At 37.5% G+C, this 27,782-nt stretch overlaps 1 protein-coding gene across 13 annotated transcripts in view; it reads left to right on the forward strand.

Annotated features, from left to right (window-relative positions):
• The window catches only part of MAPK10 (mitogen-activated protein kinase 10), a 305,758-nt gene that overhangs the window by 218,159 nt on the left and 59,817 nt on the right, over positions 1 to 27,782 (forward strand). For 10 of the 13 annotated variants that reach the window (XM_021100770.1, XM_003129341.6, XM_021100769.1 and 7 more), the window contains 5 exons: positions 6,630 to 6,759; positions 12,627 to 12,685; positions 13,782 to 13,920; positions 14,626 to 14,791; positions 17,183 to 17,254. In XM_021100770.1, coding sequence (XP_020956429.1) covers positions 6,630 to 6,759; positions 12,627 to 12,685; positions 13,782 to 13,920; positions 14,626 to 14,791; positions 17,183 to 17,254 — 566 coding nt within the window. The remainder of the gene's footprint in view (positions 1 to 6,629; positions 6,760 to 12,626; positions 12,686 to 13,781; positions 13,921 to 14,625; positions 14,792 to 17,182; positions 17,255 to 27,782) is intronic. The other 3 variants (XM_021100774.1, XM_013979062.2, XM_021100771.1) reach the window with 1 other exon arrangement.

Consider the following 27,782-nt stretch of genomic DNA (forward strand, 5'->3'; position numbering starts at 1 on the left):
ACGAGTGCCTATCTTATAAAATTATTACAGTCAAAACTTAGGAGCCCAGGGTTTTTCCTGCCTAAGTTAACGACAGCCTGTGCTATATGACTAATAAAACTTTTTGTGGGAAGAAACCCAATCTCAGTTTCTATAATAACACCACACTAAAATCAAAATTGCCTAAATGCTCAGCCTTTTTGTCACCTCGGGTTAGCAGTTCTATCATCTTCGCGTTTTGACTGCACGTCAGTAGCTATGGGTGTGAGGATGAACCCAGCTGATCTTTCCTAAAGCAGATGTGGTAAGTTATTGGATACCAGGAGGACGTTTACTGGTAGAAGTCACATTATTGTTGTCTAGAAATGCTGATACAGTTTTGGTGAGAAGAAATCAACCTATCTGCTCATCTCCCGTTTCTCAGTCTTTGTGCTTCAGGCAGGGCAGGGTGCTGGTTGCAGTGTGTCAAGAAGACTCAGAGCCCCATGAAGAAGATTGCAGGTTTTTCTGGAACTCAGATGTCATGTGAAGACTCAAGAGGAAGTGAAATTTTATGTTAAAATAAATATGGATGTATATGGGATTAAAATACACATTTTACATGAATTTTAAAGATAAAGCATATGACTTCAAAAATATTTAAAAGTGAAGTTCCCAGGGTGGCACAGTGGGATTAGCAGTGTCTCTGGAGAGTCAGGACAGAGGTTCAGTCCTCAGCTGGTACCAACCTCTGGGCCAAAGGAACATCCTTTAGGGTCTTTAGACATAGCACCTTTTACCGCGAGGCCAATTTGCGAGTTGTCGGTTCAGAGTAGAGTTACTTGCGCAAGTCAAGACGAGGTGTTCAATAAACTTCCACTCCTTAGCACACTCTGACGTCATCCAGTTTCTGATCCTCATCTAACTTGTTTGTAGATTTGCTGCTCTAAGTTGGGGAAAGGTGGCCAGGTTTTCATAGTCTGAAATGTATTAATCAGCAGAGCTTATAAGCAAAGGGGACCAAAAAGTGAGTGGTTGTTTGCCAGCAAGATTCCCAGGAGCTGGGAGAAAAAGCCCTTTGTTCCTGAAGGGGAATTCTGGCTGTGCAGCACTGAGCACCCACACTTTCCTTTGATGCTCTAATGCATTTCTGATATTGCCTTTTTTTTCCCAACAATTCTCAGAAAATCCGAAGCCAAACATGCGTAGGGCCTGTGAGATTTATAACGTATCCCCGAAACTCGGGTATGCCTACTTCTGGACTTTCTGTTACAAAATATAATGCATGTATTTATTAGTGAAGTTACGATTCATCATAATTGTATGACATGTAATTAAAGTGTCTCGGGAGTTCCTGTTGCGGCTCAGAAGTAACAAACCTGACTAGTATCCAAGAGGATGCGGATTCAATCCCTGGCCTCACTCAGTGGGTTTAGGATCCAGCGTTTCCATGAGCTGTGGTGTAGGTTGCAGACGTGGCTGGGATCCCCCGTTTCAGTGTGGTAGCTGCAGCTCTGATTTGACCCCTAGCCTGGGGATCTTCCTTATGCCTCATGTGCGACCCTTAAACAAAAAAATCATCTCTAACAACATACAAGCAAATTGACATGGCTGGGTAATTCAATGACAAACTAGCAAATCAAAAAACTAACTGTTGACGTATGAGGAGAGTTACGATGAGAGGATTAGGGCAGGCCTCTTCTGAGGAGGTGAGAGAAGCTGAAACCTGAATTATAGGACAGAGGGCTATGGGGAAGAGCATTCCTGGCAGAAGGACCAATGCAGAAGCCCTGAGGCAGAAGTGATTTTGCAGGTTGGCCAACATACTTCTCCATGGGAGAATCAGTGTTCTGAGAGTATGTCTAAGGACTGTCATGGTTGAGCATGAAAGTGAGATATCTGAGGGCCCAGGGTAGAGTTTTTTGTTTTGTTTTGTTTTTTGATAGTTTTCTTTTTTTTGTTTTCATCTTTTTATTTTAGGGCTGAACCCACGGCATATGAAGGTTCCCAGGCTAGGGGTCGAATCAGAGCTATAGCCACTGACCTACGGCACAGCCACAGCAACACCAGATGTGAGCTGAGTTTACCGCCTACACCACAGCTCACAGCAATGCTGGATCCTCAACCCACGGAGCAAGGCCAGGAATTGAACCTGTGTCCTCTTGGATGCTAGTCAGATTTGTTTCCACTGAGCCACGACGGGAACTCCAGCAGTTTTCAATTAAAGTCTATGCCTCTGGAAAAGTGAGAACATGGGGACACGGGAAAAGGGCAGTGAAGGATGAGTGTACATTCTGGGATGGAATTTGGCTTGCCCAGCTATGGCTTAAGATGTTGAAAGTGCTCCAATAACATAGGATAAGGTTTTTTAATTTTTATTTTTAATACATAGAGTTCGACTTATAAAGCCTAGGGGTTTGTCTTTGTTTTTGCCCTGAAACATGTTAATTTTGATCAAGAACATTTAAAATGTGATAGGGAAGGGGAACAAGAGAAATTATCAAGTAAATAATTGTGACCTAGGAAGAAGAAACAAGAGGTTGTCTGCAATTGCCAGAAGGAAAAAAGAATGATTTTGTGTTGAGAACGAAACTTGCCTACAGGGATGTGTGTGTTTGTATAGATATATTCAAGGAAGCAAACATAGCTTTGTTGCATCATAAAACTGGATTAAATGACAGGAGTATAACAATGGAAGGCTATATTTTTCTTTTATGAAAAAACCCTGGTAGAAGTGGAGGTGAATTAGTATTGTATGTCAAGAAATTGCTAGAAAATTTACAGCAGAATTGCTGAAAAGTTGCTAGAAATTGCTGGAAAATCATCATAAAGATTTATCTTTTTTTTTTTTAACCTGAAGAAAAAAGAAAAGCTATTGGGAAAAAAAAAAAAAAGTAAGATTCCATAGACCCAGATTCGAAAAAAGAATGACTTAAGGGTATTGGAAAATTTTCAGACATTAATATGTGACTATGCAGCGCCAGTGATGGATTCCAATTTGCAGATGAATTTGCTAAGCTGCTGCCAGTAATCACTGAGGAATTACAGAAAACAAGGAAGATCGCAGTGTCAGCCAGGGTTCATCACAGGAGACAGAAACATCGTGAGTAGGCAAAGACTTAATACGGGAAAGTGCTAAGTACTAGCAGGGTCGCTGGAAGCCCTGGAGAAGTGGGCTCTAGTCGGGGCCTCCTGGAATGAGGCCCAGACATGAGAGAGCTCGATCACCAGGGGAGCTCCAGCCTCTGAGAGCATCCTAGAAAAACCAAACTTTCAGAATGCACGGCTGAAGTCAAGCTTTGGGAATCACAGAGCTGGAACTGTTCACTCGTTACGGCCATCATCACTCCCCCATCGTGCTGGGGACTGGGCTCTGGAATCTGAGACCCCTGCTGCCTCTGCTTCACACCCTCTTCTCACCTAGGAATCTGGAGAATGACATGGGGCACTGCTTCAGAAGACACACTAACATTCTCATGAGACTTTGCCTGCCAGCCAAGAAGTGTTAAAGATGAGCGCCCTCGCTTTGGCCTCACAGATCTCTCCTGGCTGCATCTGCACGGCAGGACCGAAGTGGAATCCAGGGCCCTAAGTCCTAGCTGCAGAGGCGTCTTGGAATTGCATGTGTGTCTTTCAAGTCTTCAGTGAAGGGAAGTGTGATACAAGGGAGTAAACGGAAGTTGAGTGAACCAAACCACAGCATTCCATACAACTGTAGATAGGAAAATGTTGGTATCTCTTTAGATGAAGAGAGAGGTTATACGGAATACCTGCTGCACTTGACACTGATTGGTTGCAGTGTTGGTTAGAAAAGATAGCCTGTGTGTCATCAAGGAAGGATGTGATCACCGGAAATACAGGGTTCATTAAAAAAAAAATCACACCGAAATTGGATTGTGATGATCATTATACAACTGCAGATATGATAAATTCATTTAGCAATTAAAAAAGTGGAAACAAACAAGAAAACAAACCAAAAAACCCAAATCACACCGGGTAGCCTATTTAAGCAGTAGAGTTGGGACAGTATGGCTGTAACGTATCTGAATTTTAACAAACCTTTTGCCCCAGAATTTTATATCATGGAACAAACTTGTGAAGTGTAGTCAAGATAGTGTGTATAGTTGAATGGGTTTGTAATTAGTAGAAAGGTTAAAAATTGCTGATTAGTAGATACATGTCCAATTGTAGCACATAAAAATATTTAAAAAAAAGGAATTTTTTTAAACCCTGCCCTGCATTTCACAACGATTCCAGTAAGGGCATGGAGTTTAAAAATAGTAACAGTCCCGGTTTATGGAGTGCTCCCTCTAGGTGAGGCACTGTAGGTACATTCCTTCCCACTGGCTCCCTACGGCATTCTTGTCACGTTGTTGCCATCGCTGCTTTTAAGTACAAGGAAACTGATGCCGGAAAGTGTAACAGTCAGAGCTCCACTTTGGGTCAGCAGCAAAGCTAGTTTGTTTCTTTTCTGTAGGTAGGTTCATTTGTGCTGTATCTTAGATTCGAGATATAAGTGGTATCATATGGTATTTGTCTTTCTCTTTCTGACTTACTTCACTTCGTATGAGTCTCTAGTTCCATCCATGTTGCTGCAAATGGCATTATTTTGTTCTCCTTTGTGGCTGAGTAATGGTCCATTGAGCATATATACCACGTCTTCCTAATCCAGTCGTCTGTCGATGGACATTTGGGTGGTCTCCATGTCTTGGCTATGGTGAATAGTGCTGCGACAAACATGCTGTTCCTTCCTTATATCTTGTAAGGACTCACCTAAAGTGGTTTTGCTTAAATTTAGTCTTTCTCTTTAAGGTGACCGTTCTGATCAATTTCCTTCTGATACAGTTTCCTGACTTCAGAAAGCGAGTTTAATTCCTGTATTTCCAAATTCACTGTTGTTCCTGTACACTCTCTATTAAATGTAGGCCATTTGACTCTTTCTTTTTCTCGTGCTGCCATTGGCAGGTTAATAAGAACAAACACAAGAGCAGAAGTACCAATGCTGACATACAGAGTTGAACAGCAGCATTCTTTTTTAAAAAGATAGTATTTTTAATTAAAGTAGGCTCCCTGTGAGTTAGTCGTGTGTGATGTATTTATCAAAGAAACTGGGACAGACTTAGCTGTATTACCTGTGTCAACAGAATGGATGAGCAGGTGAGTGAATGAAGGCGCTGATAGCCTTTCCCTTGTCTTCACTGATACTCCATGCTGGGAGTAACCACATCATTTTCAGAGGATATCGACAGCCGGGAATACATTCAGAGGACACTGACCAGATGGTAATAGGACTTGAAATCATACTCTGACAAATGGTGGTAGGATGCTGGTGATATTTAGCTTAAGAAAGAAAAGACTTAGGTGCAAAATAAGAGAAGCTAGGAGTTATTTAGTATTTACTGAGTGCTTATGGAGTAGACCAGACATTGTATAAGGTTCTTAAATGGATTTCACGCATTGTGGGTCTATCATAATGGAAAGGGAACACTTTATTTTGAGTTGCTCTGGGAGACAGGGCTGACAGTAGTCAATAGAAATAACAAAGAAACAACTCTGTTTATTCGAATGATGACATTTCTAACTCTCAGAGCTGTCCAACAACAGATTATGATATAAAGGGGCCCAGGTTTTTGAAAATGTTCAAGCAGAGACTGATCAAAATTTGATGGAGATATTTGGGAGAGGAATAAGTATTCATTGGAGGCATGGACAAGACGAAATCTAAGACTTTGTCCAGTCTCATCCTGTGAGTATCATTATCTTGCAATATGGCAATCCCTTTCTTTATCTTTTAGTTTAGTGGCCAGAGCCCTAAATGGTAAATGTCATTTCCAATTCAGTAGATCAATAGGATACTGGTTTGCTACCTTCCTTCGTGGCACCTAAGACAAAAGCCAACACAACCAAATTTTCAGGGATGGGAAAAATTGTTAATGGTTCATTCGGTATAATAGCAAGAAGAGACTCACTTCCTCATTTGCTCCCCAGACCCCTGTATTCTGAATGTGGGAGAAACAATACCCTGTATTGATTGCTTTTCCAAGCATGGTACATTATCATTCTCAAATAGTTTGGAAGCTTCTTAGTAGCATTCATTTCCGTCTTTGTGTTTAAATGTAGTTGTCTATGCTTCTGAAATCCTCTCTGATCACAGTCCTTATGTCAAGCTTGGTTATTGTTAACAGGTGTACTTTGAGCATCAGCCCACCTGAGCATACATGGCAGTTAATGTCACTCCTTAAAAACTGGTTCCTATGACTGGGGAAAGAATGAATGTCCACCTAAAATAAGCAAAGAATGATAGTTTTACAGGCAACTATCAGGTATTAATAGATGAGAAATGTAAGCCCAGAGAGATTAAATGACTTTCCGCAGTCACATGGTTCATGAGAAGGTTGAGCTTTTTTCTTTCTACTTGGGTCCCCTACTCACTGATGCAGTCGTATGCCATTTTCTGGGCAAGATGCTTTTTCTCTTCCTAGCAAGTAGATTGTTGCCATGCTAGTCACTCTTCTGTCTTTATTTACGGCTTGATTGCTACATGACTTGAGGAACAGGTATTTGAGTCAGAGTCTAAACTTGTATTTTCCTCATCCATGTTTACAGTTCTGTAGGCAGGAGTTCTTAGGGTTCCTTGTTCTTAATGTTGCATTGCTCTTGGGTCTCTGCAGTGCTGCCTATGACGCTGTTCTTGACAGAAATGTGGCCATTAAGAAGCTCAGCAGACCCTTTCAGAACCAAACTCATGCCAAGAGAGCTTACCGGGAGCTGGTCCTCATGAAATGTGTGAACCATAAAAACGTGAGTTTTTACTTTAACTCTCTGGCAGTGGGAGGAGGTGAGATTGGGGCAGGAAAATCCGTATGCCAGCTTGAGTAAGAAAGGCTTTCTTTACTTTGCAATTGCTGCCTCTCAAGATTGTTTATCCTGTCCATATGCTACATTTGCTTTCATTGTCCTCATGGTAGCTCTCTGCTTAAAAATCCTGTGAAAACCATATGGTGTGGAGGTGACGAATCTGATAGATATTTTCCCTGTTAAGAAATTGGCAGTATTTGGTTATCTACTTTAAATTAACCAGAGAGCTTCGTGCTTTTCCAAAATAAAACAAACAAAAACAAAACTCAAAAATATCTCAGAAAAATGTGCTTTATTTCTTTATAATTTAAATTTAATTATTAACGAGTGAAGATTTTTAGCTCCTCTTTCTTTTAGCTGTGGTCTGGCAGTGGCCTCTGACTGTTCTGGGTACACACTGTGCTTTGGCATCTTGCTTTCTGTGGGGTTGGGCAAGTGCACAGGGACGTATTTGCAAAACACTTCAGAACAGTCTTGTCAAGTACATTTCTCATTGGGACTCAGCAGGGACAGCGTCACCGAGCTTTCCTCCCCTCAGAGGGTGATCCTCCCCAACCACTGGCGAAGACCTCTGGGGTTCTCTCTGCACTTCCATTCTTTTCCGTAAGAATAAATGGGAGATAATTCTCATTTTAAAAAGACAATTAGAGTAAATTATTATAAGTATAGTCCATAAAATTTACTACCTATATACATTTAACGATGTGTTATTATTATAAAACCATAATAATAACTCCCTCTAGTTTTTCTTGAGTCTGGAAATCACAGAATATATGAAATTATCAGTTTTATAAACAAGTGGATTGTCATAAGGCTAACCATCTATCAGTGGCTCTAAGTAGAAGCAAATGTTGGAGTGTTTAGTTGAAAGATATTTGAAATACAAATACGTGGATTTAGGCCCAGTGACAGCGTTCCTTTTTTCCTCCATTACTCTACTCCAGTGCTTTTGGTTCAGTTCATTTGACAGATACTTGTTAAGTGTATAACATGTGCCAGGTGTAGACTTAGCTGCTCCAGCTGCTAAGATGCAGCAGTGAAAGTAAGGGAGACAAATCCCTGTTCATGTGATGCTCATGTTCTACTGGGGAGAGAAAGGCGGTCCACAGGACAGGCAGGTCAGTGTCTGGGATGCCAGACAGCAATACACGCTGTCAACTAAAACAAAGCAAGGAAGGAAGATAAAAAATTCTGGTTAGTCTTTTAAACAGGCTGAGCCTTACCCAGAAAGAGAAATTGTATGAAGTGTGCGCTCATCTCTAATTGGCCATGTAAGGAACATGATACTTGTAGAAAGGAAAGGAGAAAGGATAAGCAGGATGATTCCTAAGCAGAATCTTTCTGCTAAAGCAGTGTATTCTTTCAGTATGTTCAGTAAGGGCAGGAGAGAGATAAACCCCAGGACCAGTGCAATCTGTCTTTATGGTAACGGAGGACGATAACGACCATAGGCAAAAAATGGAAGATGGATGGTTACAAGCATTGAAGCAACTGTTGGGACGTTTTGACAGTTCTTGTTTTCATATATTTATATTTCCGTAATCCCCCTTGTATCCCCTATAATGCACTAAATACATTTGTGAAGAAATCCCCACTTACTTGGCCAGTTTGAGGGAGTAATACTCCCCATCCTTGACTGGAATATGGGGGTTCACATTTATACCTAAAAAGGATTTCCAAATTGAAATGATAATTTGTAAATGGCACCCTTCCTGCTACCCTTTTCCGTGTGTACATACACGTTTGTATGCATGCATGTATATAAGTCTATGGAAATAAATTTCTGGAATTTGTTAACAGAGAAGAAGTTCACTTACAACCAAATGTAAGTTTCACATTCGTTCTTGTAATACTAAGTAAAAACAGTCAGAATTCAAAACTATGCTAATGCTATGGAAAGCAGAGTAAAAGAGTGAAGCAATCCCCCTATTAAATTTTTAATAATAGAGAAGACAATCCATTTAGGAAATGAACACAGTTCTAGGAAGTGATAGCTGGTATGATTGTTGGGCCATGAGACACATTGATTCACAGCTGTGCATTTTAAGATGCTGGGATGAAAAGGAACTGAATAAGATTCCTGCCTGGAAACTGTTGAACTGAAATGCAAATACCTGTGATGATATGTTTCTAAAAATAAGATTTTTTAAAAGAGACACATGCACCCGCATGTTCATTGCAGCACTATTCACGATAGCCACGACATGGAAACAACCCAAATGTCCATCAACAGAGGATTGGATTAGGAAGATGTGGTGTATATACACAATGGAATACTATTCAGCCATAAAAAAGAATGACATCATGCCATTTGCAGCAACATGGATGAAACTAGAGACTCTCATACTGAGTGAAATGAGTCAGAAAGACAAAGACAAATACCATATGATATCACTTATAACTGGAATCTATTATCCAGCACAAATGAATATCTCCACAGAAAAGAAAATCATGGACTTGGAGAATAGACTTGTGGCTGCCTGACAGGAGAGGGAGGGAGTGGGAGGGATCGGGAGCTTGGGGTTATCAGACACAACTTAGAATAGATCTACAAGGAGATCCTGCTGAGTAGCATTGAGAGCTATGTCTAGATACTCATATTGCAACAGAACAAAGGGTGGGGGAAAAATGTATACATGTAAGCATAACTTGATCCCCATGCTGTACAGAGGGAAAAAAATTAAAAAATAATAATAATAAAAAAAGCAAAAATAAGATTTTAAATTGGTTATTAGTAGGAACTAGGATTTATAAGGACCAAAAAAAGAGTAGAAATCCTCAAAGGGAAAATCAAAGATGATGAAGGTAATAAAACAAGGGCATAATAAAAGGAAATATTAGACTATATAGTGGGAAATTTACCTTTTAAAATAATAAACCCTGATTTATTTAAAATTGTAGTTCTATTTTCCAGATTAATTTTGATTACCTAGATTACTCACCAGGTAATCTGGATTAGCATTGTTCCATTTTTAAGGGTTGTTCGTGGTGTGTGTGTTTGTGTGTGTGTGTGTGTCCTACACACAGTCTCTGATGTTTTTGTTTGAACAAATATCAAAATGAATTACTTTCCAAGATTGAGGAAGTACTATACAAACAGGTTCACCATGTGTGGTCCAATGAGAGCTGTAGACGTTTTCAACTCATACCATAACTAAGTATACAGAATAAAAAAATAGTTTAATCACATATTTTAAAATATTTTGAAGCAATTTTATTTCTATGTATATGTTCCATATTGCAAGGTTACTTCAGAAGAGATAATATTATTTTTTTTAAATTACTCAATGAATTTTATTACATTTATAGTTGTACAACAATCATCACAATCCAATTTTATAGCACTTCCATCCCAAACCCCCAGCCCATTCTTCTTACCCCCCAACCTGTCTTCTTTGGAAACCATAAGTTTTTCAAAGTTTGTGAGTCAGTATCTGTTCTGCAAAGAGGTTCATTGTGTCCTTTTTTGAGATCCCACATGTCAGTGATGGTGTATGATGGGTGTCTCACTGTCTCACTGACTTCACTTAGCATGATAATTTTTAGGTCCATCCATGTTGCTGCAAATGCTATTATTTCTTTCCTTTTAATGGCTGAGTAATATTCCATTGTGTATATGTACCACATCTTCTTTTATCTACTCCTCTGTCAATGGACGTTGCTTCCATGTCTTGTCTATTGTATATAGTGCTGCAATGAACATTGGAATGTATGTATCTTTTTGAGTCATGGTTTTCTCTGGATAGATGCCTAGAAGTGGAATTGCTGGATCAAATGGTAATCTATTTTTAGTTTTCTGAGGAATCTCCATGCTGTTTCCCACAGTGATTGCACCAATTTACATTCCCACCAACAGTGTAATAGGGTTCTCTTTTATCCACACCCTCTCAAGTATTTATTGTTTGTAGACTTTTTGATGATGGCAGTTCTGGCCATTATGAGGTAATACCTCACAGTGGTTTTGATTTGCATTTCTCTAATAATTAGTGATGGTGAACATCTTTTCATATGTTTTTTGGCCATCTATATGTCTTATTTGGAAAATTGTTCAAATCCTCTGCACATTTTCAGACAGGGTTATTTTTTTGGTATTGAGCTGCAGGAGGTGCTTATAAATTTTGGAGATTAATCCCATGTCAATTGCTTCATTTGCAAATATTCTCTCCCATTCTGTGGATTGTCTTTTTGTTTTGTTTATGGTTTCCTTTGCTGTGCAGAAACTTTTAAGTTTAATCTTGGGTTTTTTGATATGATATAGTAATTGCCATGTATACACACACACACTCACAAACACACATAAGTATTAGATGGTATCGTGATTTTTTTCTCAGTAATTTCAAACTGCTAAAAGCATAAAGCATTCCCTAGAATTCATTGCATTTCTCAGATGCTGAAAATTGGTCTTTTTTTTTTATTAGTTCCTGTTTCTGTACCATTTATGAACTTTACTGAAATTTATTAGTTCATGTTTTAAAGATCTGTAAATCTTAAATTTGTTTTTGAGAAATGGTTGCATCTATCCTATGAATAGAGATTGTTATCTATATTTTTTATTTTTGTTTCCCAGAGGCACTTTAGTATAGAATATTGAGCTGAAAGAAAATTTTGAATTATTTATGTGTGCAATGTATTTGCATAAAAAAGGTTTTTTCTTTTTAAAATTTACTTATGCTAGAAGGTAAACTTCTTTACTACCTAATATATAAAACAACTAAAGCAGGACACAGAAAAGTTTAAGAAACAAATTTTGGTAACTTTTTTAAAATTTTATTTTATTTTTTTGCATTTTTTACATTTTTATTATAGTTGATTTACAGTGTTCTGTCAATTTCTGCTGTACAGCAAAGTGACCCAGTCATACATATATACACATTCTTTTTCTCTAATTATCTTCCATCATGTTCCATCACAAATGAGTGGATATGGTTCCCCGTGCTATACACAGCAGGGCTCTCATTGCTTCTCTACTCCAGATGTAATAGTTTGCATCTACTAACCCCAAATTCCCAGTCCACGTCGCTCCCTCCCCCTGCCCGTTGGCAACCACAAGTCTGTCTTCCATGTCCATGAGTTTGTTTCTTTTCTATAGATAGGTTCATTTGTGCCACATTTTAGATTCCATATATAAGTGATAGGATATGATATTTGTCTTTCTCTTTCTGGCTTACTTCACTTGGTATGAGAAGCATTTTGATAACTTTTCAAATATATTTTCCATTAAATTCTTCATTGATATCATTCAAGATATACCTTTCCCCACACATACAACTGGAGTATTAGTTTACATAATTCGAGTGTGAAATAGCAGCAAAAGAAATTAAAGTAACAGCACAAAAAACCCTTTGCTTAGAATACCTCCCTGACTTAGACCACTGCCTTGTTCCCTTGGAGGAAGATGTAGCCTTGCCAAGTCTTGCTGGGCATTTCATACTGCCTTACTTTTCTTACAAGGCTTTTTGTCTTTTTTCTTTATTTACATTTCAATCCTATCTTTACCAAGGAGAACCACACACTAAAGCAGTATAACAATTATATATCTTCTCTGACTCTTTTTTTTTCCTGCCTCCGAATTTGAGCTTTGTAATTGCATTTTAACCTGAAGACAGATCGCATGTCCTTTCTGAGTACCTTTTTTTAATGTTCTGTGAGACAGTTCTAGAAACGTTTTCTGACTTTTGTATTTCCATCATAGCACTGGCAAGTGACTTTGAGTTGGGATAAATACTTGTTTAATTATACTTTTAAAATAATTAATTTTCTTTCTTTTTCTTTCTTACCGTCTTCTGTCCCTTCCACTGTCCCTTCCCCAGATTATTAGTTTATTAAATGTCTTCACACCCCAGAAGACGCTGGAGGAGTTTCAAGATGTGTAAGTAATAAAACTCATGAAGGAAGAGGGGAGCATAGCTTCCAAATAACTCGTGATATTGGCAAAAATAAAATGAATGAAATCCCTTTAAAGATCAGAGGGAGGTAAGAACTGGCAACAACTGAAAGGGCCCCAGTGATAGGACGAGGGTTCTGTTTCTGGTGTTACTTCCGGAGAGATGCTTCTGCTACTTTGTGGCCTTCTGGCTCCTTGTATTTTTTGTACTATATTCTTGGTTCAGACAGAATCAGGGAAGGTTTCTTACCTAGTCTGTATTTTAAAATTATTTTTAATTTGTTGATGAGCTTTCTAGAATGAGTTAGTTCACTTGGAGAAGTGTTAATGATGGACATGATAAAAAAAAAAAATCACCTGTAATCTTTATTTCTTTATTTTTGATGCTTTTGATTTCGTGCAAAAAACAAACAACAACAACAGCAGCAAAAAGCCCTACTCGAAACATAGTGACAATAAGCAGAGGTGAAGAAATGAGTCCTCACACACTGTCTTGTTTAACACAGACACACTGCATTTAATGGAAGATGCTAGTCTGAATTTTTTTCTTATTTGCAATCATAGTATCTGGGAAAGAGTTCAGAGAATTCAGGGTAAAGTGAGAACAAGACAAAGGTAGAAAATATACAAACAGGAGCTACACACTAATAAATGTATGGAGGTTCCCCAGCTAGGGGTCGAATCGAGCTACATACAGCTGCTGGCCTAAGCCACAGCCACAGCAAGGTAGGATCCAAGCCGCATCTGTGACCTACATTACAGCTCATGGCAAATCCAGATCTTAACTTGCTGAGCGAGGTTAGGAATTGATCCCACAACCTCACGGTTACTAGTCTGATTTGTTTCCATTGAGCCAAAGTGGGAACTACCCATAATTGGTACTTCTGTTAGCATCCTTGTAGTCAAGTTACTACGGCTAACACGCCTGCAGTCCTTGGAAGTTTTTCATGTTCTTAGTCCAGTCAGAGTTTGAGCTAGGAAGTTAGGAAGACTCACAGATTTGGGAGAGGTTTCTGGTTTGTTCAAGGGACTTCGCAGGTCTTGTGATTTGGAACTAAAACAACGTGGATCTACCTTGCAGTTACTTAGTGATGGAACTGATGGATGCCAACTTGTGTCAGGTGATTCAGATGGAGTTAGACCATGAGCGAATGTCTTACCTGCTATACCAAATGTTATGTGGCATCAAGCACCTTCACTCTGCTGGGATTATTCACAGGGTAAGACTGCGTACTACAGAATTATACTTAAGATGATTGTGAAGAAGAGGAAGAGCACCTGCTGATTATTTTCTGTGTGTAGGGGATCCTGGTTAAATGTCAGGTGCTTCCTCATTGATCTTACTGTAGAGTTAGCACACAGGCCACTAACGCGTAGGAGGAAACTTCAGCACACTCTAGTTGATTTTGTTTAACAGTTGGTTTCAGCTGAAGGAGAGTCAGCTTCTGAGAAGCCTCTTGTTTTCTAGCCCCGTGATTGGCAGAGGTCATATGTGCAGCTGAAACAAGACAGTTCATCTCCACTCTCTGTTTCTGGTCCCATAAAGACAGCTGCCCTGATCTGCTCTCCTGTAAGGCCTAGAAATGAAATACAAGCTGAGAGATTTATGTTGCCATATAGAGAAACCTAACAGATGACAGTAAATGATGGGGTTTTTTTCTTTCTAAAACCTCTTCCCTAGATGAGGCTAAATTGCAGAAATGTTACAATTCTATTCTGGTTTTTAAAAAGTTTCTGAGGACATTAAAACAAAAAGTCCAAAAACTGATTGTAAACTTCTCGGGGGCAGTGCTCTTTAATAGGGCTCTACGGTCAAGGGGTGAGCATCACTGCTGCTTCAAGATGGTCATGTTGATTGAGTAGCTGGAAATCATGTGTTCCATTTTATTCTGGCTCTTAACTTCTTCTCTTGTTCCTATTATCAGGACTTAAAACCAAGTAACATTGTAGTCAAGTCTGATTGTACACTGAAAATCCTGGACTTTGGCCTGGCCAGGACAGCAGGCACAAGCTTCATGATGACTCCTTATGTGGTGACACGTTATTACAGGGCCCCCGAGGTCATTCTAGGAATGGGCTACAAGGAAAATGGTAAGGATGCTTCTGAGTAGCAGCCACAGAAACTGTGAAGATGTGTTAGATGGCCAGGGGTACCATTCTCATGTATGTGAAGCGTTAAATGGGGCTGCCAGCTTTCATGTTCAGAGGTTTTTAAAAAATACTGCTAGGAAGAATCACTTATTAAAAATATGAAGGATGTTTCTGAGAAATAAGCTATGCTAGAAGAACACTGAAATGTTATAGCTCAAAAGAATTATAGGTGGAGTCTGATTAAAGAGTCAAGTGGATACTGATTAGCATACATGCTATATAGATACTGAGAAAAATTGCTGTTTAGGTGGCAGCTCAGCTCAAAGTGAGTATCAACAGGAAGACATCTATCTACTGCATTTAACCATTTGGCTTTATGTCACATCTTAGATTAATGGCCCTAGTCCTAGGAAAAGACAAAAAGATATCACAAATCTTTGGAGCAAGAATCTTTACAGATGCTCAATGCATAATCAATTTAGAGTAATCCAAACTGTTCAAGTTGGATAAGAGTTTCTTTAATACTTTAAACTGTTCTGTAAGTAATAGTTAAGGCAGCAATAACCTAGTAAGTTTTTATAAATTCCAAAACCATAGAGAGAGAAAAATATTAAATTTTGTACTATTGATTTCATAAGGGAAATATAGCATTCATGAACACTTCAAAAGCAAAGGAAGAAAGGATTTTCAAAATGTATTCCAATTTGATTTTACTGAAATGAAGGATTTATAAAATACTTATTAGAAAACATTGCAATATATTATTTTGAAAAGAATACTCTTAAAAGTAATGTGTATATTAAAAACATACACAATATACTTGGGAATTAAAATCATTTTAAATTAGAGTGACATATACACACTCAGGGTACCTTCTACACTTTTTTTATATTCTATTCTGTTTGATGCCTAGCAATCTATAAGTTCTATAGAAATAATTGTTGTATTTTTATGTGAAGGTGCTACAGAGTACTTTTATGACAGTTCTCTGGCTACCAAGGTTTTAAAAATTTTCTTTGTGTTCTTCCAGATTAGAAGAGAGCCAATACCTTTGTCCATTTGTGCAGAGAAAGGGAAACGTTTCTAGGAAGGGCAGGTTTTTTTTGGGTACAGTGGCAGAATTCTGTCCCCTTTTGACTTGGAAGAAGACGACCTAGTCCTCTTCCCAAGGCAATACCACATCTGACTTATCTGGAAAAGAAAATATGTGTATATGTTCTTCATAAGTTATCTTTAAAATAGCAAAGGGGGAACCAATTAAAACCTCCAAGAAATACAGGAATCTGGGGTGGCAGGGCAGTGTCTGAATTTGGATTTTCAGATCTTTGCTGCAAAGATGGCATATGTGATCTCATTCCTAGTCCTTCCCTTACTAGAAAGATTGCAAGTTGCTGCCTCAGTGTTTTGGCTTCTCTAGATCCGTGGAGAAAGCATACCTAGCACCCTCGTGCTGCTCTCACATCCTTATGGGATGAAGGGTATCCTGCAGAAAACCCGCTTGCTGCCGCATCAGGCATGCCCAGCTATCCTGTGCACCTAACCCTGCCTTCTTCCCCAAGAAGCATTTTAGCCTAATGTTTTTGCCCCTAAGTTCCCTGTGTCCTTACTAAAAAGCGAGTTGGAAGAGGGTAAAGATTGGTAAGAGAAGGTGAAGCATGTTTGGCTAACACGTATGATGATTGAGAAACAAATACATGTGTATCACAACTTCTCAACACCGTTAATACTTCATGACTCCTTTATCCCTGTACTAATTAATTACATATCTTTTTTCCTGAAGTATTTCATATAGAAACTGAAACTGATATTCGCTTACAAGAATAACTTCTGAAGGAAGAACTAAGCCCTGAATACCAGGGATTCCAGTACTTCTGCCTTTAAACCGTGGTTCCAGCCATTTCCTAGTTTCCCGGACTTGGTTGCATGTACCTTGTTTTGGACCATAGAAAAGGGGGCCTTTAGATGCCCTATTCCTTGTAACTAAATAGAATCACAAATGGAAACAGCTATCCCTAAAAGCTATTGAGATTATTTTCTCTGCATCCAGCAAATGACATCAAAAACCCTTTGGTGGCTTTTAGCCACCACCTGCCATGGACGTACTTTTGGTTAAGCTGCTGCTTTTCCATGTTAACCACTTATGGCACGGAAAGGGCAAATCTAAGGCACTCATAAAGTAGTTTTTAATAATTCATTTGAGTTCTTATACTGGACATTGTTTATGTAATATTATGGTGCTGGTTTTAATTCATTTTTTTGGCCAACTTTTGGTGGGAGACAAAAATTGTACCTTCTAATCAAACTGTTCTTTTTCCTCCTCCTTCAGAGATCAATTATCTTAGTTAACTTTACTTTCCTCCCTTTTCTTCACTTCCCTCTCTCCTGTTCTAGTGGATATATGGTCTGTGGGATGCATTATGGGAGAAATGGTTCGTCACAAAATCCTCTTTCCAGGAAGGGACTGTATCCTTGTACCTTTTGCTGCAGCTTTACCTGTTTTGTTCTCTCTCCCTTTAAATACATAATGATTTTACCAGGAGAGTAAAGATAGAAGCAAAAAGTTGGGTAAGTGGAGTAATTGTGATTTTTTTTAAAAAAATGATTATTTCTATAATCTGACCAGTGCTGAAGATTACCTACCTCAATGGTTTGTTTTAATTACATTTTCAATGGGTTTATTTTTCTTCTTAAATTATTTTCTTATCTGTAACTCAAAAATAGCAGTGTTATTTTTCACAAGTAGGGGAGGCCAACAAATCTCAAATGATTAAAATATATTTATAATTAGCGAAAGAAGTATAATTAGCAAACGAATATTTGCAAGTATTATTCCTCTCCTTTCTAAAACCATGTTATGCTTCTTCAAATTGAGGCATAATCATTTCTCTTTTTGCTGACATCCTAAGCTTCTGTCCATACCTTTATTGACTTGAATTACTCTTGATACTATATTCTGTCTTAAATAGGCTACTATTGCACATCTTCCTTAAAACATGCACTTCCACATTTAAAAATCATCCCTGCTATTCAGACGGTTGGAGATCAGGCAGATTTAAAATAAGTTTTCCTCATTTGACTTGGAAAAGTGACTTAGACATAGATAATTGCATTTCCAGTGAAATTTAGAGCTTAAAAAATGAAATGTACAATATGGGAAATATAGTCAATTAAAAAAAAAAGCAGTGTTGATTTGTATTCTACCACTGTATTCTACTAGATTCCATCAGAAATTTCTTGGACAGGTTATCTCTGATATGGAATTATTAAATGAGCTGGGATATTTCTGAAAGGACCAAAAGTTCATGCTGTAACAAAGGCACATATTTGTGTTTGTTTATCAATAATAAACTCTGCATATGAATAGAAAATATATTTTTATAAATACGGAAATACCCTGCTTATACACAGTTGTACAAACCTAAGTCTAACTGTTGACAGCTTTAGCAGTGATAATGCATTTATGTAGGCATTTATTTATTCTGCTGGGTATTCGTAAGATATTCTCTAAATTTCAATAGTAATGTAAGAATAATGACATCGTCTAGAACTATACTATCCAATAGGTAGCCACTAGCCACATGTAGCTCTTGAAATTATAAGTAGTCTGAATTGAGAGGGGCTATTTGTACCAAATGCATGCTAGATTTTGAAGATATAAAGAAAACATGTAAAATATCTCAGTAATTTTATATTGATTATGTATTGAAATGATATTTCATTTTACTTTCATTTCAGTTTTTTAAATTGCCTATTTGTATTTTGAGGATCAATTACATACAAATCAATGTAGTTGGTTTGAGCGATATTATAATTCACATTTTTGATTTCATACAATAGTGGTAGGAATTTGTGTGTATGTATTTTTGTCTTTGGGATATAGTATATTTCAGGTAAAAAAAAAAAATCCTGGAGCTTCTCAATCAGTTCTCAAAGTTGCACAGCTACATCTTTATATGCACTAATTAATGGAAGACAAAAGTCACAAAATATCTCATTTCCATATGACACTGTTGTTACAGGTCATCTGATTTCCATGTAGCATTGTTCCTCTGAGATCTAATTTAGCTATTCAGGTACTTATTGGGATTTCTTTTCTTTTATTTTAGCAGTATTAAATGTAAAAGGCAATACAATTAAGAAAAATCAAAACTTTTTTAACCCAAAATACCCTTCAGATAAGCAAAGATAATAACACCATATTGATAATTCTACATTCTTCCAGAAATTGTTCTCATGGAGGTCTTTTTCTTCTCTTATATCCTAGTTTCTGTTTTAGAAAAATATTTGGCACTAAAAGTAAATTGTGCAAAAACCAATACATTAAATATATCTATCCTTGGTAAATATGATTCTGGAAATTGAATAAACCCCAATACACAGAATATAGATTGTGATAAGGATTCGCATAGTCTTTTGTCTCCTGTGATGATTATGTAAAATATAGGTGTTTGATAGCCTAGTGCCATTTATGGTAATGAACCTGCCTGCAGACCTAAAAATCAGTAGAGAAGTTACCTAAAGACATTCAGAGGAAAATGTCTCGCTTAAGTTAAATTTTACTTAAATATCCAGATGAAATGCATTGGAAGAAGTGCCATCTCATTGAAAATGTCTCCACTGGATTTAAATTTTTGCCTGTAATTAAACTTACAATTTAATGTCTTAGTCATGACCATATTTAAAAATTAAACTAAACCATAGACATCCCTATTAAATAATGGACTACATGCACTCTGTGTTTTTGAGTAGAATTGCTTCATTAATTTTTATATGAGGTTATTATCATTTTGTGATTAGAACTTACTACCAGTATTAAAGGGGTCAGGCCATTGAAGTAACTATGATGATCAGACACAAGTTTTGGGGCTGATGGAAGGTATTTATGGGGAGAAGAATCATACCAATATTTTAGCGTATTGAAGTGATTCCAGCATTTACTGGAAATAATATCAAAGTTTAGTATATGCTAATTTATACCTTAACTACTTAGATTCTTCAGGACTTTAAAAAAAATCTAGGTGAGTAATTCACTTAGGATTATTCAGAATAATCTCTGTTGAATTTCCCTGAGGCTGAAAAATGATGTAATACTCTATCATCATAATCAACATTTTTCCTCTCTCTGGACAGCACTTTTTAATGTTCCCTTTTTAAATCTGGACCCTAAGCAAAAATAGTAAAACACCTTGACAAACTGGGAAATCCTATGACATTTTCATTGATGACTGACGTTTTAGCTATTTTCCTCTGTTAAAATTGTCTTTGCCTTTTGAGAAACTCTGGGTGGATTTCGTGACTGTTGATATGATCCAGATGATACCACAAGTTGGTTTCTTGACTACTAAATTAAGGTGCTGGCAAAATACATCCATACATATTTACTTTCCATTCATTAGTTCACTAACTTTTTTAATATCCAAAGGAGCAGTTATAAAGCGTTTTAATCATGTAAAGAGTTTCTTAATTATACCAGCATAGACTATTATACACTCAATTTTCATTATGGTTTTATGATTAAAATCTATTTCATAGCATATATGTTGACATAATATATAATATCACTGATAATTCTGAGGCTCATGATGAACTTCAAGTCAGAAAACAATAAATATGCCAGGTCCATTTATCTTCCTTACCTAATCTGTGAATCATATAAAAGGCATCAGTGACTCTGCATTTTATTAAGATTTTATTTCTTTAATAATAACTTATAGTAAAGCAGTTTTATAATACTCTTAGAAATCTTTTTTTAAGGACTGTCTAGTCACCAACTCCTTCCACCCACCCTGCAATGCGCCCAGGGCATGCTGTATTCTTGATCACAAAGTCTCATGCAATATACCAATATAGTTTTCGTATAATACCAGTGCTTTCCCAAAGCCTGCTTCTTTTAGCTATATTCTTTCTACCTTATTTTTTCAATTCTACTTCAAATGGTAGCATCTCTTTTGAGCAAGGCCTGTGATGTTCCTTTGAGTTATGGCCAGAGTTTGCTGGATCTGGGGAATGTTAAAAATAGGCATACCACATTCATTTGGAACTTGTGGACCTGAAGCATATCATCTCCAATTAAAGCTGACAGTTAGACTGCTAAAACACTGCCTCCTGCCTTTCCCTCTGAGGACATGAAAAATTTCAGTTAGAAAGAAAAGGATATCCATGTAATCTTTCTGAGAAGCCAAGATATTAAGGAACAAGTAAATGATTTGCCAAAAATATATTTGAATAAATAAAGCAAGCATCCTCCGATTAACTGAATGTCATATCTCATCTATGTTTGGGCAAGTGAAAGTTAGGAATAATCAAAGTAAGGTGAGCAAAAATTGGATGTTGTGGATTATTATATATACCTAGTACAAATAGATATTCTTAATCCTTCTCTCTTTGAAATAACTGTGCTTACTTCCTAATAAACTTTGGCAGCTAATACATTGCTATAGTCTGATAGTCTTAATGTCTAATATTAAGGCAATACAGCATTATTTCAAACACTACGCAATTATGAATTTAAATAAAATCGGGATGTACAAAATCAGTAGTCATTCTTTCACACCCATAAGCAAATTGCCAATAATCACAAACACTGGAAATAAAAAGACAGTTTATTTTTCTTTGCTTAAGAGACTATATTTTCACCATGCATTTGCTAATACTCTTCTCTCTTATTACTACATTGAGAAAATATGAGTGAGACAGGAATCATTAGAGAGGGAGCTAGAGATTCTGAGGTGATCTGAAAAGATGGAAGGACAGCATAGTTATAAGAGGAAAATCCCTCTCCCAAGACATTTCGAGGAGGCCAGAGTCTACTGGAGGACAGGATCAGGCAGAGAGGTGGTACGGAGAGTTCAGAGGGAGAAACAGCAAGAGGACACAAAGTGAGGGAGACACAGAGAGCGGGCTTGAGGGGTGGAGCAGAAGGCAGGAAATGCAGTGGCTGGACCTTGGCTCCTTGATGCTTTGGAGAGGACCAGGCAAAAAGCTCCACCTGGACTGCTGGGTCCCCCAGGGCTCCCCTGTCTCCCCGAAATGGGTAAGAAAGGTTTCTTATTATTTTTCCTTATCCCTCTACAGTTCTGTACACAGTGTACTGAACGATCTTTAAAAATAAAGTGAACTGTTTGGGGGGGAGAAGAACAAATCACAAAACACATTTCTGTGATATTCCATTTAACTGCTCTTGGCCTGAGGACTCTTAGAACAAAGTTCATCAACAGTGATACCTATCGTGGGACCTCCAGTGGTCCATGAGTCTCCAGTCCATAGGGCTCAAGAGCTGGCTTCTGGTCCTCTTCACTTAGTCATGTGACATTGCCCACCAACTTTCGTTTACTTTGTAAAATATCACCTTACAGGGCTGCTCTGATAGTTGTCTGATACATATAAACATTAGATGTTTACAAACATACACATATCTGTAAATACCTAAAGATAAGGAACTCCAGTTTTTGTGGTATGAAGTTAGCCAGGGGGCACTCCAGCTCAAATAATCTTCAAATTGAATTAGATAACCTATAAAAATAGAAATAACTAGGAGTTGCCACTGAGGCATGATGGGTTGAGAACCCGACATTGCTGCAGCTATGGCATAGGTTGTAGCTGTGGCTCAGATTTAATCCCTGGTGGGGAACTTCCATATGCCAGGGGTGCAGAAAATAAAAAAGTAACTAAAAGATCACCTGGGGGTTCCCATCGTGGCTCAGTAGTTAACAAACCCGACTAGTATCCATGAGGATTCGGGTTCAATCCCTGGCCTCACTTAGTGGGTTAAGGATCTGTCATTGCCATGAGCTGTGGTGTAGGTCATAGACACAGCTCGGATCCCACGTTGCTGTGGCTGTGGTGAAGGCTGGCAGCTGCAGCTCCGATTGGACCCCTAGCCTGGGAATCTCCATATGCCATGGGTGTGGCCCTAAAAAGACAAAAACAAAAAATGACATTAGAGTTTAGGAGTCGTGGCTCAGTGGTTAACGAATCCAACTAGGAACCATGAGGTTGCAGGTTCGATCCATGGCCTCGGTCATTGGGTCAAGGATTTGGCGTTGCTGTGGCTGTGGTGTAGGCCTGCAGCTGTAGCTCCTATTCGACCCCTAGCCTGCGAATTTCCATATGCCGCGGGTGCGGCCCTAGAAAAGACAAAAAAAAAAAAAAAAAATCACCTAGAATAAAAAAAATTCTCAAATGATGAGAAACCAAAATTGTATGTGAATTAGACAGTAGAAGGAAAGATAATGAATAGTTTTCACTTACTAAAGCACTTCTGCAAGTTGATGTCCAGAATGAAGTGAGGATAATTACCTGAATCTTCAGGGAGCTTGTATTTAATTTGGTGATAATGTGAGAGATTCAAAGCCAGAATTGACTCTTTGTTTATCAGAACAAGAAAAGTTTAAAGAAAAAAACCATTTTTCCAACATCAGGATTTCTTTAAATTCTTTATATACACTGCAGAATTTCATAGATTTTAAAAATAAAAAATCGGTGGGTTTTTTTTACCGGTGGGTGCGGTAAAAAAAATTGTCTTTTTATGGAGAATATTTTGAAAATCCATTAGTCTAGAGTTTTACTGATAACAATGTATAGTTAAAGATTTTCTCCTTACTGTAACTTTCAGGGGGTTTTTCTCTGTTTGGTTAAAAAAGCAAATCAATGATATAACATCTATAAAATGCAGGTTAAAAGTAGTAGGATGCCGTAGGAGTTATAAAGAAAGAAAATCAAGTTGAATAGGTAGACTCAAGGAGAAAATCTTCCTCTGTTTCCTGGAATTAGAATATTTAGCATTGTGTTCCATGAATATTTGTTTTTTTTTTTTTTTTTTTTTTTTTTTTTTTTTTAAGGGTCACACCCATGGCAAATGGAAGTTCTCAGGGTAGGGATGCAATTGGAACTGTAGCTGCCAGCCTACACCACAGCCACAGCAAGGTGGGATCCGAGCCTCATCTGTGACCTACACTGACAACCCCGGATCCCCGACCCACTTCATCAGGCCAGGGATCAAACCCATATCCTCATGGATTCTAGTTGGATTCATTTTTGCTGAGCTGCAACGGGAACTCCTCCATGAATGCTTTTCATTTTTCTTACTTTGATTAACAAGGGCAAAATAGGAACACTGGCAGTTTATTTATGCATATATTTTATAATTCCATCATTGCACTGAAGTTTAAAACCATGTGCTTTTGTTAAGAATCTAATTCAATTTATAACTTTTAAAACAACTTTTTCAAAGAAATGGTGTACTGATTTTAGAAACCCATATTAAATCGTCTCGCTATTGTACTTTGAGGTATTTGTTGAAAGAAAATTTATCAAAGCCCATTGTCTGAATCCTATGCAATTCATTAATCCTATTAATGAAGCTATAATTAGGTTAAGGAGAAAAGCGGTGTTGTCTCACAATTATGTTACCAGAGCCACATAATCTCCTAGACAGGAAACATTTGCCTGGTTGCTGGATAAAAGCTCCCATCACCTAAAAAGCATTTCATCATAGATTGCACTCCAGGCCATTAGAGTGTGGAAGTAGCAATAAAGTATTTAGATTTAATCTGCCAGGGCCTATATCATATCATTTCTGTCTCTTGGCTAGAGTAGAAAAAAGATAATTTAGTATAATTTAATGCCTGACAAATTATATGACATTTGAGATTTTCTCACTTAGAACATTGATAACCATATTTTAGTAACACCAAAACTTACTTAACATTCTTTCTGAGGAAAGTGACTCAGTTTCTGAGCGTCACAGTTGCAAATGAATCTATTTTCTGCCTGTGGGGATACTGATGATGGGAGGGAAATGTAAAGAATCAGAATCATAAAAGCAGCCAGAATTCTACTGGTTAGCATGCGTGTACACAACTCTTAACGAGAAACCCAACTACCATTTCAGACCATCTCAGAAAGCGTCAAAATCCAGTTTCCAACTCTGATTGACTTTGCCCCATTTCTTCTAAGTTCTCTGCACAGTCTGTATTTGTTAGAATATCTTGAAAATTTCACAAAATAATCCAGTTTCACCTTTATGTGTAGCTATACATATTAGTTGAGAGAAGGCTTACTACTACCCTTTGTCCCAACAAGATTTAGTGTCAAATTCTTTTATTACCTATTAACTGTTTTTAATTGTGATGACTAATTCATAAAATTTGATGCAGTGGTTTTCTTAATCCTGTCTTGAGTAATAAAAATCTGTATGAATCCATGTACATATACTCCACTGTTGTAATTCATAATAATAGAGCTTAACATTTCCAGGCACTAGGCTTAGCACTTAGGTGGCATAAGCATGGATAGTCTGTAGGAATAGTGAATCATGATGAAAGTTATATGGAAATTGGAAATTGGGGAGTTCCCATCGTGGCTCAGCAGAAACGACCCTGACTAGTATCCGTGAAGACACAGGTTCTATCCCTGGCCTCGCTTAGTGAGTTAAGGACCCGGCATTGCCATGAGCTGCGGTGTAGGTTGCAGACGAGGCTTGGATTCAGCATTGCTATGGCTGTGGTGTAGGCCAGCAGCTGTGGCTCCTCTTCGACCCTTAGCCTGGGAACCTCCATATGCCGTGGGTGAAGCCCTAAAAAGAAAAAAAAAGAGAAAGAAGTTGGAGATGTTTTCAGGGTATTATTGCCCAGAAAATATACATTGAATAAAGAAAATGGAATTCAATATATTCATCAGTAGTTCAGATTTTGAGTTTATATCTCTCTGCATTACATCAATGCAAAAGCCTTTGATCTATAAAGGCTATTGGAGGTTCTGATGTGAAGAAGATACGTTTCCAAAAATGTGCTCCTTTTACTTTGGAATATCTGTATCCAGCAGTCACACAAATAAGAACTAGGAGATATACCAGTTATTAAACCAACAACTGTCTAGAGCCAATTGAGATTGAAGCAACACAGGACTAAGATTCCACTCAGGTCATCTGTTGTTGTTGTTGTTGCTGTTGTTTAAAGGCATATGAAAGGGAGAGTGAAAATCAAGGCATTTTAATCTGAAAGGTGAAATTTTGTCAGTTTACGGAGAAGAACGGTTGGGATCATACATTACATTCACACATTTTAAGATTATTATTTGGATTAGGGAACAGGATAATTCCTGTTTAGATAATGGAGAGAAGTTCCATGGAGTTAACTGAGATGCTGGGTGTAGAATTACTTTCCAAGTGGTTTCAACAGTTCAAAGGATTGCTTAGGTAGTAGTGAGCTTCTCTTATTGGAAATATTTCTTATGTATATAAATATAGGATATAATATAATATTAAATACAAACAAAATAAACCTTTCCCATATCTATTTAATTCCAGTATATAAGATATAGTGCATATAATACATGATGATACACAGCTGACATTTATGGAGAACTTACTATGTACCTGGTAGTGTGGAAGGATCTTTATCAGGCATAATCCTTTTAAACTTAACTTTTTTTAAAAAATAAATACTATCATCCACATTTTAGAGGATGGAAAGAGAGATGAAGTAACTTGGCCAAGGGTATACAATTAGAAGGCGATGAAGTTGTTCCTGTAGCAGGAAAAAGGTGATTATCTGCCAGAGATAACATAGAAGAGGTTTTTTTTAATATAGAAATAGACTTCTATAGACAGATAGTTCCCTGACTTCTAGACAGATAGTTTTCCCAAATGCTTGAATGAATACAGGCAAGAGAAAACCTTGTTGATTGAGTTTTTAGCTCTATAATTATCTATCTCTCCCCTGATAGCTATAAAAATAAATATATAATAAATAACAACTTAGACTGGTCACTTGGTACAGTATGATAAGAAAATTTGCAATTCAAAAACAAATCCATTTTTGGAGATCTTTTTTTTCCCCTTTAATCAAAGTACTCACAAAGCAACCTCTTGTGAGACAGATATTATCTGGAATTATAAATGCATTAATAATAAAGGGATGCACAACTGTTTGCTCTATCTTTCCCTGATATTTTTGCATGTCACTTGCTTTCCTAAAGTGGAAGCAAAACAGATTTGCTTCTCTGGGTATGCTTATCACCTCCAAAGCTGTAACCATTTCTTTGCAGTGATCACTCTGTTTAGGTGTTAAGTCAAACTTTGGAAACCTTGGGTTTAACTTGAGTGAGATTTTCACATTGGAAGGAATCTCACAAGGAGTTCTTTAAGGTCACTGCCAAATTACAAGATGTAATTTGAAGAGTAAGTGGAACAAAATTGTAGGATGCTGCTGCCTGAATGCCTTTCCCTGTTTATTCCCGTCTCAACTTCCCTTATTCTTCTAGGTTATTTTCCCCATAAAAATGACCTATCTTTTTTTCTGAGTTCTTACTAGGAACGCGTGAGTCACCAAGTATAGTTAAAGAGAGAGATGTCACTTTGACTTTCCCCATTTTGCCCCTTCCTGGGTACCTGCTGCCCTAGCTTCCTGGTTTAAGTTCTGGATGATAACTGGCCATAACAGAGAGACCACTGTAATTTCACCTTGAATTCCAGGTTTCTTTTGATTCACAGTCTCAGAAGAAATGTCACCTCTTTAAGTTATGCTGTTTATTTCATGTTGAACCATTCTGTTTTGTAAGCCAGCGCTTCTTAATTTTTACAAAGCAACCATGTTTATGAGACTGAGACAGGGCTTCCTGTTTCGAAACATGCTCCCTTCGGTGGGAGTCAATGAGATTGAACCAGCATATTCCAGAACACGCGTTCTTGAATTGGCATTTCACTTCCGGAAATTTATTCATATTTATAAATAAGAGTAGGTGTATTTTATAAAAGAAACCCTTTCTTCCGAGGTTGCTGGCAGCTCAGTTTTTCTTTTCCTTTTTCCCTCCAAGTATGGTATACAAAAGAATGAAAGAGAAACCGATTTGCATGTTTCCCATATTAACACAATCTAGAATAATTTACAATACAAATCAGTAGGATTCTAGTAGATGAATGCAAATTAGACCTTTTAAATCAGAAACTAAATTAATCATTGAATTATAATTGCAAAGTAATATTATCATA

Source organism: Sus scrofa, chromosome 8 (assembly GCF_000003025.6).
Source record: "Sus scrofa isolate TJ Tabasco breed Duroc chromosome 8, Sscrofa11.1, whole genome shotgun sequence".
NCBI lineage: Eukaryota > Metazoa > Chordata > Mammalia > Artiodactyla > Suidae > Sus > Sus scrofa.